Here is a 17,875-nt window from a genome sequence, read left to right as displayed (position 1 = left end):
ACAGGCCAGCGCAGTGGGGATGAGCTTTTGACAAACCTCAAATTAAACAAGTTGAAAGAAAAGAATTTGAGGGGAGTAAGAAGCAAGAAGAATGTGTGAAGAGAGAAGAAATTCAGGTGTGTGGGGTGGGTGACTTGGGCAGAGCACCTGCCTTTCAGCCCCACCTGTTATTTAGGGGATACAATGATTTTTAAAGGGAAATGGCTAGGATCAAGCTTCACTTCTATTCCCAAATTTTCATGAAGTATGGTGTTGTGTGAACTAATCTACCACTGATAGTTTTATTAACCATAAAGCATATGTTATTTGAAATATCAGTGTTCCAGAAAGAAAATGTCAGTTTTCATTTCCATTTTGTCTTGGTATCTCCCTAGTAGTTTCTAGTGGATTTCCGGATTTAAAAAGAAAGGTGGGGGTGGGGTGGGGGGTGGCAAGGAACTCTGATAGAACGAACATTAGTGGTTTTACATTAAAATAGAAAGTATAAATTTAAAACCTTTTAATTACAACGTTGAGCAAATATAAAAACATGACACAATACTAAAAAGCAATGATACATCCAACATTAAACCTTTAACATTGTAGCACGTATGTTTTACAATTCTCTATTAAAACTTTAAATGAAACTTCATGTTTAGTGTTGTGGCTACTCTTCTTTCTCTTGCCTGCCATTCCGTAACTTAAATAATGCTAACAATTATTTTGTTTATCTCCTAAAGTTTTTATTTTCTTACATCAGCAATATGTCGTCATAAGGGTTGTTTATCCCGGATGCGTCCATGGTGTGAGCATCATACTGCCTCTTGCACAAAGTATGGTACAAGCTCACCACCTAGTGGTCAGCGTGGGAATATTCAAGGATTTTAAAAATAGAACCCAGCAGAGTGGATGGAGTTCAGTGAAATATTAAGTTCACTGATTATCTTTGAATATAGTAAAGTATAAATGTTATGTAAAAATTATTCTACTAGCTAAAATGTGAAAGAGAAATACACCTTTTATATTACTATCTGGCATTTATTTCATGAAAAGTTACCAATTTCCCCCAATTATAAAAAGTAGCCATAGGTATGTATGTATATATATATATATATATATGTGTGCATATACATATATATATATATGTATATGCACACAGAGGTATATATACATACTTTTATATGTACACATGGAAAAATTCTCAATAAAAGCTAAATATAACTTTTGAATGTCCTAGAAATAGTCATTTCTAACATTTTGGTTCAGTGTTTCTAGTGAGGTTTTCCACATGTGTACTTTTGTGTAAGGCTTATAGTTTAAAACTATTTGCATTCTCCGTTTTCACCTGACTTTACACCTTAGTAATTTCTCATACTACTCTATAAACCCATCCAAATTAAGTATTCTACTGCTGTAATGATTCTTAAACCCTGAGGCAACATTTCCCAAGCTTTTATTTTTGATGTTATGTTCTCTAAGTGGTGAACTCATGAAAGCAGAGGTGTTTGGATCGAACAAAGTTAAACAAGCTTCTTTGGCACGTGACTTCCCTGAACACGTCATTGAGACTCACGAAGAGGGTGCGGGCCCAGGAGCATGCCGTATTTCTCCGCCTTAGAGTCCATAGTACACCTCTTCGTTGCTAAAGCAAAATGTTGCATTAGATCTTAATGTTTCTAAAACACGTGTTGTGAAATATTTTACTTAACACTGAACATATTTTAAATTGGAATCTGAAAATTGGACTTCGAGTGTGTAACTAATCTCAAAATCTGCATCTGTGTCCTGTGCTTCTGTGTTCTCATAATGCTGCTCCTACCGTTGTAAGACAATGTTGTTTTGGGAAACAAACCTCCATTTTATAGGCTCACTAAAAACTTCAGAGAGACACTCCTGGACTTTATATTGGAACCCGAACACCAAAACCTTTTCTCTTCTACACACTGCCTGCCTTAACCTTCCAAAACCAGACCTGCAGATTTGTGCAATAATATATCAGATCATTAAATTTTACATGATCAAAGGTTTATATGATGTTTAACAAGTCACTGACAATAAAATATTGGGTACGATATTTTTCAAACAACAGCTATGTATTTTCTACTCTTTAAGACCTTTTTTTTCTTTTTAATGAAATTTACATCTTTTGTTTACTCTTTAACTGGGAACCTAAAATCAAACCAAGTACAGGGAAGAAGAAACTCTATTCAGGAGTCGGTAGGAATCACTTTGCTTGAATTTGCTCTTCATTATGATTCGTACCTAAATATATAATATCAATATGAATTCATTTATATATTTATAATAAATAACAGCTTTATTTCCATCTCTCAGGCAAAGAAAGTGATGGACTTTGGAGAGTATCTTAAGTGTCAGAAAGTTAAATCATTATTATTTTTGCTCTATTTTTTTTTTGCTCTATTATCTTTGCTCTATTTTTTATTTGCAAGTCTAAAGTGTTTTAGTGTTTGTTTTTTAAGGATTCCTCTAAGAGTGTTAAAATATACTAAGTCACCATATGCAAAGCATTTTCCTGAAACTTTTGATTAATATAGCAAATATAGCTTTCCAAACTATCTGCAGTATACAGTTTTGAAGGTGCAAAATTCATTATGATGTGACTGCAGTATTTAGATAATGTTGATCATTAATAAATCTTTCCTGATTTAACCACTTTAAATTGTGTGTTTTGTTCCGAATATGTTTCCAGAGCACCTATCCTTTAAAGGGCCACAGGACTATTACTGGCAGTGAACACTACATTACGGGACATGTTAAGGGATATGTTAGATGGTTGCAAACTAGAAGCAAAAGTCAGCTTCGAAGCGCTGTCTGTGAGCTGGAACCCCTAAGTCTGCACTAGTCTAGAGACTGATTATTTTCAATATCCTATCACTGATAAAGAAAAAAATGTATTTTGCCTAATACTGAATTCATATCCAACATTATACTTTGCTATAACTCTTCACTATTTCTCATATTTACATAGCCAAACTGTATACCTTCTTAGAGTTCTTATTTTACCTCCCAGTGCCCAAAATGTGCATTGTCATCTGGAGATCATGGACCATGTCTCCGAAGTTACTAGAATGTGTAAAATGCATACAGAGGAGGCTAATTTCATCACCATATATATATGTTAAATGATGAGAATAATAGTTTTATATTATGCTGGATTAATTTTTCCCTGTTCTGAATTTCCATGACATTCACTGTTATTTTTTATATGCTTAAAATGCAGAATGCTTAGCATTCTAGAAGCATATACTTTTCAAAATAATTTTACTGTTTGATTCTTTTGCGCAGTACAACTAAATTTAAATATACAGAATTGCAGTGCAGAGCATTATTTTATGCATGTTGTAGGCACTTAAGTTTTGCTAAATGAATGAGCCAAGTAAAAAAAAAAACCTGTATAGATGATGTACTTTCATTTTTAGGACAGAAAATCCTCGTGCCCATTTTGTAAACAGCACATCTAGAGGAATTCTGCTCTGTTAGTAACACAAGAAATAATTTCCAGCACAGCCACACATCTGAGAACGGAATGTCAGATCATTCATCTCAGTCTGATGGCAAATTATTATTCTCATCTTTTTGTTTTTAGATTGGTAATGTGAGTGATTTACTACTATAAAAAGTTACAACTTTTTTTGTTGTCTTTTTCTTCTTGTTTTTAGCCCCCTGTGAAGGCAATACATTCTTCTGCCACAGCAACATGTGTATTAACAACACATTGGTCTGCAATGGACTCCAGAATTGTGTGTATCCTTGGGACGAAAGTCACTGTAAAGGTAATGATTAGTCCTTGAAGCTTGCAAAATCTCTCTTCCTATAGAGTGGGAAGAAGTTTATTCCAATGTTTATATATATCAGACAGTTTTAAAAAGACATACTGTATAGTGACTTTTATGAACAGGTAGTTTTGTAATCGATTTGTAAGATTTTTTTTTTTAACTTTTACTTGTGGTATAACTGGAAGTTTCCTCGTCCACGAATGCACAGCGGACTGTCCGTAGCACTTGAATGCCCGTCCCCCTGTGAGGGCCTGCAGAGCTCCCGGAAGGGGACCGGAGCTCTGAATGCAGGCGTCCTTTCTCATCAGACCTCGTGCCCCTCACTCGGTGGCTGCACTGCTCACTTATTTCGGTTTGTCTTCCCTGGACTTGGGGCGCATGCCCCACAGTGTAGTTAAGGACCATATGTGCTTTCAAGTACTCCCAGCGACTCAACTTGACTTCCATTTTGCTAAAAATGCTTTACTTCCTAATGAAAATAGCATCTAATGCCCCACTCCCTTTTCTAGCTCGTGCACAAAGGGTGGTTTGCATAGACAGCAATCCTTGGCTTGATAATGAATGCTGTGTGTTTTAGTTAAGTTGAAAGTGCCAGATACAACCTTTTATTCAGATCCAATAATAACCAATTTGCAAAGGAAAAGAAACAGGCAATTAACTCTTTCAGGCTTCAAGTCCAATATTATCTATTAAAAAGTGAGCAAATACTGTTGGAAGAATGGCACTGATAGACTTGTTCAATGCAGGGTTGCCACAAATCTTCAATTAGTAAAAAACTCAGTACCTCTGAAGCACAATAAAGTGAAGTGCAATAAAATGAGGTGTGCCTACAATTATTTTGGAGTTAGTTTCATGGCGTAACATACGGTGTGTCTTAAAAAATATTCCACGTGCCCTTAAAACAAATGCATTTTGCTGTTGTTAATTGGATTGTTGTATAGAAGTAGGCTTAGACCATTGTTCCAAGTCTTTTATTTCTGTTTTTTAATTTTCTACCATGTTTTATCCATTACTAAAAAGTGCCTATTGAATTCTCTACTATTATGGTTGAATTGTTAACTTGTCTGGTTCTGTAAGCTTTTGTTTCATGTATTTTTGAGCTTGGTTGTTAGGTCCATATATATTTAAAATTGTAGTTCCCTGATGGATCAATCCTTTTATTGACCTTAATAAAACTATGCTCTTATTTTTACTAACTTTTTTTTTGCCATTAAGTATTCTGTCTGACGTCAGCATATCCACCCCAGATTTCTTATGATTGTGGGTTGTGTGCTCTATCTTTTTCATCCTTTTTACACTATCTGTATCTTTGACTGTAGAGCATCTCTTCTATAACAGGATAGAGCTGCTGCTTATTTTTTTTTGAACCAATCTGACAGTCTCTGCCTTTTCACTGGATTTCATTCATATTTAATGCTGGCGTTGCTATGTAGTTGGATTTACATCTGCCATTTTACCTTTTGTTTCCTATGTGGCTCTTGTATGTCTCGTCCCTCTTCATTTTATTGGACTCTGCTGCTTTGGATAAACACATCCTAGCACACATGTTAATTTGTTTAGTTGCTTTCAGTGTATTCTTCTGAATTATTTTCTTAGTGGTTGCTTTACGGCTTACAATATACAGCCTAACTTCTCAAAATATATTTCAGATGTTTACCAATTTAATTCCAGTGAAATACAGAAACATTATCCCTACATAGCTCTCCTTCTGTCTTCCTTTGTACCTATTTCATACATATCACATCTGTGCATGTTACAGATGCAAGAACACATTGTTATAATTGCTACTTTCCATAATTCTAAAGCAAGCATATAATAATGTAGTTCATTACTGTAACCCTCTTATCTATCATTCTGTTCTCCTCATTTGTGTTTGTGGATTCCCATTACCATCTGATGTCACTTCCTTTCTCCAGGAGTTCTGCTCCCATCCATCTCCTTTGTACGGTTAATAACAAAAAGATTACATTTCTGCAAATTACAGGCCCAACAATATAGTTTTATACATATAATATTGCGCTTTAAAAAAGTTAAGGGAAACATGCAGAAGAAACCTGTAACTGTATTCTCATAATTATTTAATAATTGCCTTTATTGGCAATATTTACTTGCCTGTTTAATTGTTTGTATGGATTTGAATTACTGTCTGGGGTCACTTGCTTTCAATCCTAAGAATTTCCTTCAGTATTAAGGTAGATCTTTCAGCACTAAATTCCCTTTGTTTTTGTTTATCTGGAAATGTCTTTTTCTCATCGTCACTTTTGAAAGTAGCAGTGCAAGATGTTTGGTTTTCAAGGTTCCGTTTTTGCCTGCAGCATTTTGAATATGTCCTTCTCTGCCTGAGAGCCTCCGTGATTTATGACAATAAATCAGCTGTTTATCTCACTGGGCTTTCCTTCTTTGTGATGAGCGATTTTTCCCTTGCTGTTTCAGGGTTTTCTCTTTGCATTTCAACACTTTTAATATTATATGTCAGAGTGTGAATCCCATTGCATTTACAGGGAGTTTGCTGAAATTCTTGGATGTGAATTTGCTCCTCAAATTTGGGACATTTTCACCTCGTATTTACTTGTTTCTTTTACAGAAGTATTTGTCCTGTCCCTTTCTCTCCTTCCTTAGAGTCTCATTACATTATGTTGGTGCATTGGAAGGTTTGCCTCATTTTTCTGAGGCTCTGGTCATTTTTCTGCATTCTTAGGCTTTTCCAGATGACTTCGTTTCCTTCCTCTGTCTTCAGGTTTGCTGTCACTTCTAGCTGAGAGGCACTGCCTACTCACTCGAGTGAAGTTTTCATTTCAGTGACTATATCATTTCAGTTTTCGATTTTTTCCTTTTTTCCAATTTCTGTTTATGGATATTGTCTACCTGATAATGTATTATCCTCGTATATTCCTTTACTTCTTTAATCATTTATTTTAGTTTTGTTGATATATTTATAATGGCTGTTTTGAAATCTTTGTTAAGTGTGATATCTGGTCTCTCAAAGGCATTTTCTTTGCCTCTTTTTTTCTTTTCTCTGTATGAATTGCATTTTCCTGTCTTTTTTTTACAAACCTTGTGGTATTTTGTCGAAAACTACGTTAAGATTATATTTTGTAGCAACTCTGGATACAGGATCCTCCTCCCCAGGGCTGGTCCTGTGATTCGTTGTTCCCTCGTTTGTAAGTGTAGGCTTGACGCCCTGTTTCAGGGAGTTCATCCCTGGCAAGGTTCCCTGGGGACTGAAGCCCTGGGCATGCGTACCCCAGCCTCAGATGACCGTAGGCTAGCAAGGCTCTCCTGACTGTCCTTTCTTCTTGTCCCTGTCTGTCTGTCTGCCTCTGCTGCTATCACACCTAGCTTTCAGTCTCCACTAATTGTCAGATGATTGTTCTATCATTTTTGACAATGCCCAGGAGCATAAATTGTCCCAAGGTCTGATCCAACTATATTCAGTTCCACTGCAGGACTAGACCTTGAGTCAAGCCTTTGAGGTTTGTTCCAGACCAGGAGGGCGCTGAGCAGTTACTCTCCTGGTTTTTTATATTAAAATGTTATATTAAATGTTATATTAAAATGTTTAGCTTGTTGCTGCTGAGGAGCTAGCAGCCTCCTCTTAATTGCTTACCAGAACATTTCCATTGTTTTAGAGATTTCCCTAGGCTTGAATTTCTCTTTACTCTGTTCAAAAAATATATATATATATAACTTTTTTAAAGGAAAGCTCATGTTCTCTGTTCTTGTAGCCTGCCTCTCTTCGTAAGTAGAATTTCTGCATTACTGCTCTGGATGAGGGGGCCTCAGGGACAGGGACCTCCTTCTCTCAGAGTAGCGCCCCTGCTTTATGAGTAGAGGATGGGTGATGATGGTTAACTTCTGGCTGTCTCAGCTTGCCTCCCCAGGCTCCCACTCTAAGAGTAAGCTGGGCCGAGTGTGCCTGGGGCCACACCTTCTCAGTCCAGTCTGCTGCCCCTCCCGAGCGCTTCTGTCTCGCCGGAGAGAGCCTGGAGGAGGAAAGGAGTCCCCATCTCAGCCCCTCCTGCCTGGAGGAGAGCACCTGCATCATGGATCTGGGGTCGGGGATGAGAAATGCTAGTGGTTTGCTCCTCTTGGGAAAGTGCTACAGCGCTAGCCTGGGAGCTGCAGAAGAGAGGGAGCCATGTATGGTCTGGAACTTCCCCGAGTACAGTTCCGTCATCAGGCACTGGGGCTGGGAGCTCAACGGCCAGATGCCCCTCTTCTTAAAGAAATTTAATACTTTGGGTTAATGCACTTATGTTGGCTGTGTGCCATTAAGACAATTTCCAAAACCTTTAAATGGTTGGATTCTTTTAAAAATAGTTTTTACCAGTTTTGGTTCTTTCGTTGAGGAAAAGACCCCTAGAAGATGAAGTTTCATCACCTTTTGGTATCAGAGTATTGTTGTTACTTTGACTGGAGTTATCCACATCAGGAATAAATTTAGAACAATATAGATGCACGTTTCCAATAGTGGAGTTTGGAGGTTTGCTTACACCTATGAGAAGACAAAGAATGCCCTGCCATGCTGAAGCCTTGTAAGACCTTCTCCAAGCCTCTATTTACCCTTAAAGTAGGGACGTTGGGCAGTGGAAAAGCTGCTTCTAAGGCTGGAAACATAGGGCCCTTGTGAGAAGTGAAACTTATATTTGAAGATCTGTTGATGCTACCTTAGGCCTGTAAGGAGTCTGTGCTCAACGTGTTTCATTTTAAAGATTAAGAAATCTACCTTGACGACCATATTAATGCGTGGTGGGCTTTTTTTTTTTTTTTTTTTGTCTGTTTTTTGTCTTCACCCTCCTCGACCTGTAGAGAAGCGGAAAGCCAGCCTGCTGGACCAGCTGACCAACACCAGCGGGACTGTCATCGGCGTGACTTCCTGCATTGTGATCATCCTTATTATCATTTCTGTCATTGTGCAGATCAAACAGCCTCGTAAAAAGTATGTCCAAAGGAAATCGGACTTTGACCAGACAGTTTTCCAGGAGGTCTTTGAGCCTCCTCACTATGAGTTATGCACCCTCAGAGGGACAGGAGCCACCGCGGACTTCGCGGACGTGGCCGATGACTTTGAGAACTACCATAAACTGCGGAGGTCCTCTTCCAAGTGCGTTCACGACCATCACTGTGGATCCCAGCTGTCCAGCGCGAAAGGCAGCCGCAGCAACCTCAGCGCGAGAGAGGCCTCGGCCCTGGCGGAGATGCCCCCGCAGCCTGGCAAACCCCTCGCCCCGCCCACGAACAGGAGGAACATCCTCGTCATGAAACACAGCTACTCCCGGGACGCCGCCGAAGCCTGTGACATCGACGAGATCGAGGAGCTGCCGACCACGAGCCACAGGCTGTCCCGACACGAGAAAGCCGTCCAGCGGTCAGTATCAATCGATTTTTTGATGACAGCTATAACCTGAGGACCGAAATGCTGCCAGAATGTTGTGTTCTCTTTTTGTCTTCACATTTCAGTTCCTCTTTTTATTAATGATTTAAACCCTAGTGTCTCAACGTTTTCCCTTTTCGGAGCTATCCCGACTCTTCCTAGGTCCCATCTACATGCGTATGTGCGCGTGCACACGCAGACCAAAGACATTCCATTATTTCTACACGTACATCATATTTAGTTCTGCAAAAATTATGGTTTTATTTATATTACAAGGTATATGGCTAGTTTGCTTCCACATGGTCGTGAATGTTGCTCCCATCGATATTTAAACATTTTAAGATATGAAACGATATTGGAAATAAATGCCTTACCAAGGTGGCTAGCCCATCTTGTTGAATAATTTTAATGTAAAAATAACACATTTTGAAATGCATTATATTTTTGGTATAAAAATTAAAATACTTTTTTCCACATATCACCTACTTATTTTACAAGTTGCATATGTTAGTATGGTATGCTAAAATACTGAACATTTATATTTAAATGTAGCAAGGATTAGTAGAAACATTTGATTCATTTTCCGTTGAATGTTATTAAATATGTATTATTATTATTAGCCTTAAAAATAGTAAAAGTTTTGAGGAAAGAAAATTTAAATTTAGAAAAATGTAAAGCCCCACGTCCAATCTATTTACATTCTGTTTTGCATGTATATCATAGCATTTAGATTGTTTTTTAAATTTACATACTTTCTCAATTCATTATACATCTTCAAAACCAAAAATATTTTTAGGCGATTTAATATTTTTGCATGCTGATGGAAAAGGAATCTATTTCCACAGTTTTATGAATTTTTAGGAATGCTTTTAAGTGAATATTTGTGTGCATATTTATTTTTGTGCAAACATTACTTTGTTGAGTGAAATAGCCGTAACATTCCAGGTTCTGCCTCATTGGGTCTCTAAGCAAACATGAATCTGAATACAACACAACTAGGGTCTAAAAAGAAAAGTCAAGGTAAGCAAATGCCCTTGGTTCCTTTTCCCACTTTGTTGAATCCTGTTTTGTTTTGTTTTGTTACAATTGTCTTGTAGTTTTCTAGGCAATGTGCTATTTATTACTTCTCGAGAATATGTGTTTCGTAACATTTCATAATTAATGAATATAATGGCTCCAGTGCTGGTGGGGGAGATGAGTCTCAGTATATATCTTTAAAACCAATGTTAATATTCTTACCCTCAAGCATTGTACTACGCTATTAAGAAGGACATTAAATTAATTAGTTAAATTTTACATATTTTAAGGTTAGGATACAAAAATTAGTGAACTCTTCAAAAAAATACCAGAAGAAATCCAAGTTTTTTTGTAATTAAAAAACTAGAATATTGTCACAGTATAACTGAAGTCAATATATATAAAATTGGTAATTATTTTATTGATTTCATTTGGCAATATTCTACTCAAAACTAATACAGAAGTATTTGGTGATACTTAGATAATTTTTGCACTTTTATTTTTGCATGAATATGTAGCTTAGTTCATCAAAATTAAATGTAGCATGTTCTGTCAAATTTTACAGTATAAAATTTGAATGTTTGACAATGTAAAATGTTCCATAAATGCTAGTTGTCCATGTGTGAATCTACTTTGTCATCAGATACAATGGCTTTACTTTTAGCACTGATAGTCTATGTCTATATTAGACTAATTCGTCTCCAATTAAATTTGCTTGACAGCTAAACTCTTCAAATTCTCCACGCCTATCAACTATTCTTGAATTAGGTGAATGCATTTCCATGTTGTATATGACCTTGATATATTGGTGTATTTGTATGCATTTTTCATTGGGAGAAAATGTTTTAACTGTGTTTTATTTTCAGAGAAGAACTATTTATACAAACATGGGGACTTTGAAAAGAAAATTCTATAGTGAATTGTGAAAAGTGGACATATTTCTAAATTCATTCCACTGCCTTTATCCAAACTTAAGAATTACAGACATTTGTCACTCCTTCAGCAAGACATCCCTGCTGCACAATGATATGTTCATTTCGTAATTTGGTTGCTGGCCACCAAGTGCTCCTTAGTTTTTAAATACATTTTGAGATTTACTGGAAACTTGAAGAAGAAATTAGTTCCTGTTTAAGACTGTCCCAACTTTTACTTTTACTGTTGGTTTGACCTTGTTTCTGTGTTGTTTTATGTCTTTGTTATATAATTATACGTTGTGTGATATGTGAAAAGAAAAACATGATTTTGGATGAATTTTGTGTTACATGTACATTGTTTTCATTATATAGACTGCTTGAGAATAGTGGGTTCCTGAGTGATTTTGAACATGCTACAGTGGAAAGTGAAAACATGGACCATGGAAACACCAGTTAGAGATTTTATGGACTATAAACATCTGTTGTTGTATCATGATTAAATGCAGTAAAATTATTAGATTGCAATAAGACAAATCTCATTTTTTGGTCTTCCCCCTATACCTCCAATATCTTTTGTGTTTTATATTAAAGGAAAATACCAAGTTTCAGAAATAGTTTTTGAAATCGGGTATTTTACCATTTACACCCTTCAATAGAAATGTGTTTTGATTAAGCACTTAGCAATATGACTGAATTGACAGTTTGAGAAAATACCCTGCATGTCAGTCCTGGATATTTGAGTTGGAAAAATATCTTTTGTATTAGACACATTGTAAAAAGCATGCATTCTGGAGTACTGCTGTCACTCTTCCATTTCTTTATGTCATATGCTTGCTACTTGTTAACTTTTTACATAAAGATACATAAAATTGTATAATAATTTCCTATCTTGAGTTAAGAGAAATGTTTTCTTCTATCAGAGTGGTAAAAAACTGACTTACGTAAGTACATGCTTTATATCAATTCTTTCCACTTGTTTGGCTATACAATGTCTTTTAGTATCAAGGCTTACTTCTCTAAAATTTGATTTCTTTTATGGAATATGTTCTCCTTTTAGAATAGGAAAATCTTTTAAAAATGCTCTTAAAATCACAGACACTTTGATGACCCAGATTACACCATTCGGAGTTGTTCTAAGTAGACACACATATGATACCTGAACGCTTACTAATTATGATGTGTTTAATATAAATAAAGGAAATCATATATTTAATTGCTTTTGAATTACATATACTATAAAGTTTGATTTAGTGAGTGGTTCACTTTCTAAATATTTATTATGTATTCTTAGAAAATAAAATTTAAAAAGCAGAATTACTATACATCTGCTTACCAACATTTCCAAAACTGCTGAATTCTATGGAATCCTGTCCTTCAAATAACAAAGCAGTCTGGTCTATCACAATTCAAACCTTGCAACTCAAGAAAGCTTTACAAATCCAGCATATGAATTACTTGCATACATCTCTATTAGGGGTTCAAATTCATATATGCTACAACAACAAATAAATGGGAAAGAAAATAAAATTTTCTGACAGAAAAATTAAAGAATTATCATGGCCATTCTGAACAGCCTATAGTGAAAAAACGTCAATATACAGAAGTAATTGCTATCATGAATTTCATAAACTGGGGAATAGGAAAAATGTACATTGAACATGACAAAGAAAGATTATTTTTTATTGTTTTATACATATTTTTATACACATGGCTTATGTTAGAATTTAGCCTTTTTTATTTGTTTTGACTGATTTATTTATTTTCAGGTCAATGTTTATGCCCTTTAATTCAAAGTTAATGCATCCAGGGATTATTTTTTGAGGTGACTAGCCATATTTTGTATTTTTTCTCTATTAAGAAATCCTTATAGGTCCTTTACACTTTGAACGTATAATCTCAAAAAAGTATGATATGCATGTCAAGACTTTTTACTTATAAACCAAAAGAGACAGGAAAATAAATTAGGTGAACCATTTACCATTTACTTATCTTGCAGCTGCCCATAGGCATTCCCTCCAGTTCTTCCTAAATACACAGAATGTTTCTGATCTGCTGGTTCACCCCAGATCAGCATCACGAATCCACTAATAGAGACATTTTTTGAAAATCAAACTATTCTGAGTTTAATGATAAAGATGGACCGCTTGCACATGCTTAATCCATAACAGCTCCATGAGAAAACAGAACTATTCCAAATGAAGAATGGGCCTCCTCCACAGTAATACTAAAAATATTTAACAGTAGGAATTGACTAATCAGAAAAGAGGTGGAGATAAAGCTGGGTCAGGCACCTGGAGGCATCCAGGTTGTTTCCTAGTAATAACTCGAGGTACTGGGTCTTCAGAGAGTGGCTTCCATGAAAAAGGAGGCTCTTAAAGCCAGTATTGAAATCTGTCAATGTATTAAAAACTCTAGTGTCCTGGTGATACCAGACCATATGCTCTGAATATCAATCATGGATTTACATTTATGGGGAGACATATGCAGGTAAGGAATGAGATGTTTCAAGGCTTTCAAGCTGTTTCAACAGATAATTTTTTGATAACATGAATTCAACTATTACCTTCACAAGTGGTTTTTTTAAATCAATAAAATGTTTTCCAATCGCCTACTTATACACTACATTAGTTACCTGGAAATAGCTCTTTTCATTTTCTGCCTCTGTGTGAGTGCACTTCCACAACCTGGGCGGCCTGTCATGAGTCTGTGCGACCTATGAAGCCCTGAATTCAGGGTTTTCTTTTTTCCCAAGAGCATATTCATTGTTTAAGGTTGGTGTGCCAGTTTGGAAATACCATCTTTTTGTACCTACTTTTATAGACATGGCATTTTTATGCATCATATTGCAAAGTAGACCTATGTAATGTTTGGTTTGCCATAATTAACTCCCAGTTGATTAGACAATTAAAGTGTGGTGATAAGCATATTTGGGGATCAGTGGCTTTGGACTTTTAAAGGAGAACAACCCACATGGTGGCGATTCTGGGTTTTGTTTCATGTGGTTGTGTTTTTTCTTTTTTCCACTAAAGATATTTCAACGGGTCTGACACCACAAACTTATTCTTGTTGTTTAATAAAAGTAGGTCTTTGACATTACCTGCCTACTCACTGAAGCTCTTGCATTCACCTTTTCAATATTTTTCCCTTAGGAATTCAAATTTTCCTTAAATTTGGTAGCTTCTTAAAAAACTCCATGAATGGATTTCTTTCGACTTCAGAAAATCATAATAAACTGCAAAATAGAATACTGGTTCCTGTTACCTTAATTAAAGTAATGGCGCATAATTTACTAATGTTTTGGTGGAAAAATAAATAATACCATTTTATCTTACTTTGCAGTTTGTATATTTAAGTGATGAAGATGAGTCCTGTCAGCTTCCAGCTCTGAAGGGAGGTTAAATAAATAAAAACCTTTAAAGTTGTCTGAACCCTAAATGTACATGGTTTGAAAAGCGAGTTTCCATTTTGTCCAGCTCCGCTCCTTTAGCACGTTGACCTGTGCATTTTTCCCTCCATTTGCTCATTTCTGCCTATCATGCTCCTGACACAGAAGATCCTGACGAAAAATTGTTAAACACACAAAAGAATAAAAGAAATAGGATTTGAATTAATTATTAATCTCTTAGCCATTTATTTAATCAATACTTCCCATTTCTCCCTTAAGGGTTGAATAAAGTAGCAAAATAAAACACACTGTTAAGTGAAGGGGGGAGTCTAGTAAACATAATGTTCCTCATGTAATTATAGATTAATGATACCAAAAAAAATACACTGTTAAAATAGCCTGTTGAATGATCTGTTCAGTAGATCTGAGGCCTTCAGTTAGTGTAGAATTATGCTGATAAATTGTATTAATGAGCTTGTTTAAAGGCTACTACAAAGTTCTTTAACTGAATGATATTATTCAAATAAATCCAATAGCTTAATAAAAATAACAAATATAGGTGGCTGATGTCAGCCACTCATAACATTCATCATATTTTATCCTGTCATCTGGTTCTACACTTCCTTATGTGTCCTTCAAGAAGTAAATGCCCTCTTAATACGCCCTTAATTCCTCAGAGGAATAATAAACTCAGCCTGCTTCAGCCTTCAAGCATTCACTGAGATTGGTTTCCAGGAGGTTCTTATTCCTGCACCAGTGTGATCATATAGTTGAGCCACATTGTTGTATCTGTGACAGTTGTGTAGGGCACATGTTCTTGCTTGTCCCTAACCTCTAGCACCTCTCCAAACCCTGAGGCACGTTGTTTTACATTGATTCATTCTTTGAAAAGTTATTTATTTGCCCTCCTTTTAATAGTCACAGATACAGGTACAAAATATAAAGTGTCCAGAAAACCTAATGTACAAATTATTTAAAAGAAAACATTTCTATTATATCACACTATAAAATTTATACTCTTTATTCACTTTCTCATGCATTAAATTTAACATCAGCATAGCCAGCCTTCTTTGAGCCTCTGCAATGCAGGCTTTTTCCTAAGTGTTTTGGGAATGGTGGGAAAAAGGCAACTATCTCGTGGGGAACAGAATTATGCTGTCTTATACAAGGGAGAGCTCTTAGAGAAGCTAGATAAGGAAAAAGAAGCCTAAAGTGATTTGCTAGGTTTTCATCTTGAAAAACTAATTAGTTACCTCCTTAGTCATCTTGTACGGGAGGTAAAAATATATTCAACTGTCAAGAGAATACGACGAAGGTGATGTTTTATAATGAAGAAGTTGTAGCACAGCTACGGGGATACAGATACCTTCTCAAGGGGGTCAAGAGAGGCTGAGTGAATAGTTATCTTTCTAAGCGGGTCTTGAAGGATGGAGACCATTGTCAAATCGTGGATCAGGGAGCGATTTCCACCTAGAGAAACGAGCAGGGAGTAGTCTTGGAAGCCATGTGTTTGAATTGGCTGGAGCCCAGGAGAAGACACAGGAGTGATAGCAGATACAGTTGCAAGAATAGGTTGACATGTGCATCGTGATTTTTGAGAGTTCATATGATGCCATCCAAAGGAGTTCACATTTTATTCAAAGGAGAATATTTTAGTGTTTCTTAGCATAATTTGGCTTAAGAACTGTACTTTAAATAGAATGCTTTGACAGCAGTGTGTTTGCAAATTGAATGTGACGGGAGTAAAGAAAATCAAACCAATATAGAAACAACACGTTAAAAAAGAATCACTGGTGTTGTTAGATGTTCATCTTGCTTTTCCATTTATTTTCTACTCTGTTTCTTTTTTCGAGATCGTGGTTGGTTCACTAGCCCACATATTGAGTGCTGTGTGCTGGACACTGTTCCGAGTGTCTTCCATGTAACTACTCCCTTAGCTCAGCAATTCTACAACTAATGACAATAATGCTCGTTGTTACAGTAGTCGTTTTTCCATTGTGCAGCTGAGGAAACAGAAGAGCCTTTGAGTGATTTTTCAAAGATTGCACAACAGGAGGTGATTACTGTAAACCCAGGCTGCTCAGCCAGCAGTCCTCACCGATGTGCGATATGAACCTTTAATGTTCAGCTTTGATGTTTCACTGAAAGAAGCTGATCTTATTCATGGTAACCCCATAGATTTGTGTCTCTTTATCTGTAAAAATATGTGTAATAGTAGCTTTACCCCACAGCATTTGAGGATGAAATGACAGTGTGTTGAAAGATATTTTTATACATTATAATACATGACAAATAAATCATTTTTCCAAGTCATGTGTGCAATTTTTTTTTTAATTTTTAATTTTTTTTCTATTGAAATATAGTTGATATACAATATTGGTTTCAAGTGTACAACACAGTGATTCAGCAGTTACACACATTACTAAATCCTCACCCCAACTAGTGCTTCAGCAGTTACACATATTACTAAATCCTCACCCCAACTAGTGCCATTACTCTCTGCCTGCCCAGGAAGATGTCACAGAGCCATTGGCTGTTCTCTCCATACAATTCATTCTATAATTGACACGGCACGAATGCATCATCTGTGAAGCGAGGTCGTGAAGAATGACTTCCAGCCTCCACGTGTCCCCAGTGAAATGGGTGCCTGAACTCGAAATTGGTGATACCAGCGTGGGGGTGCAGCTTTTACATGTGTGTCTAACCTATTTGTGCTCCAGAGTGGGAGAGATACATGCAGTCCTTTTATGAGTCTGTGAACCAGGCAGTGTGGGCAAACACAGAGCGCTCCGTGTCTGTATCTCCATGAAATTAGGTGACTCAGGGAAAGATCTCACCCTTCAAAGGCACTGATCAGCTGACATCAGTTTCTGAGGGATTATTACAATGGCGCCAAATAGAAGGAGCACAGGAGTTAGTCAGGTGGGAAAGAACAAGGGTCAGACATTGCCCATTAGCTCCTAATGTGCCCCCACTTGGCGTAAGTGGGAATGATACTGAACGAGACACCAACACAGACATTACTAATGGGTAATTGAGGGTTGCTCATTTCTAGAATGTAAGTATTTGATGGCAAGCATCCATCTTAGCAGTGTGGCTTTCCTGCCAAATAACTGTTCAGTGCATAGTCAGACATGTGTCTGCTGCATGAGCAAATGAGTAGAGAAATTACATTTAAATAAGTTAATAATTCCTTTTTCTCAGAAGCACCGCCCTGACCTGATCCTTAGCTTTTATTTATTGGCCCTTCCTTCTAGAAGATACAGAACAAAGCCAAATTCTAGAGTAAGCATACAGGAGTACTATTTAATAACTATTGTTATGGGCACACTATCTTTCTCCTTTTTTAAAAAATTTAATCTACAGGATGTATTTTCAAACAAACTCAAAAGAGAAAAACATGGTAAGT

General features: G+C 36.4%; 1 protein-coding gene across 4 annotated transcripts in view; it reads left to right on the top strand.

Annotated features, from left to right (window-relative positions):
• The window catches only part of NETO1 (neuropilin and tolloid like 1), a 96,088-nt gene extending 81,572 nt beyond the window's left edge, over positions 1-14,516 (top strand). For 2 of the 4 annotated variants that reach the window (XM_073213211.1, XM_073213214.1), the window contains exons 8-11: positions 3,660-3,773; positions 8,586-9,144; positions 10,096-10,170; positions 11,034-14,516. In XM_073213211.1, the coding sequence (XP_073069312.1) occupies positions 3,660-3,773; positions 8,586-9,144; positions 10,096-10,156 (734 nt within the window). In that variant the 3' untranslated portion in view covers positions 10,157-10,170; positions 11,034-14,516. The other 2 variants (XM_073213212.1, XM_073213213.1) reach the window with 2 other exon arrangements.
• The last annotated feature ends 3,359 nt before the right edge of the window (positions 14,517-17,875 follow it).

This window comes from Manis javanica, chromosome 9 (assembly GCF_040802235.1).
Source record: "Manis javanica isolate MJ-LG chromosome 9, MJ_LKY, whole genome shotgun sequence".
Classification (NCBI taxonomy): Eukaryota; Metazoa; Chordata; class Mammalia; order Pholidota; family Manidae; genus Manis; species Manis javanica.
The sequence above is the reverse complement of the archived record's forward strand: the minus strand, read 5'-3'. Positions and strand labels throughout refer to the sequence as shown.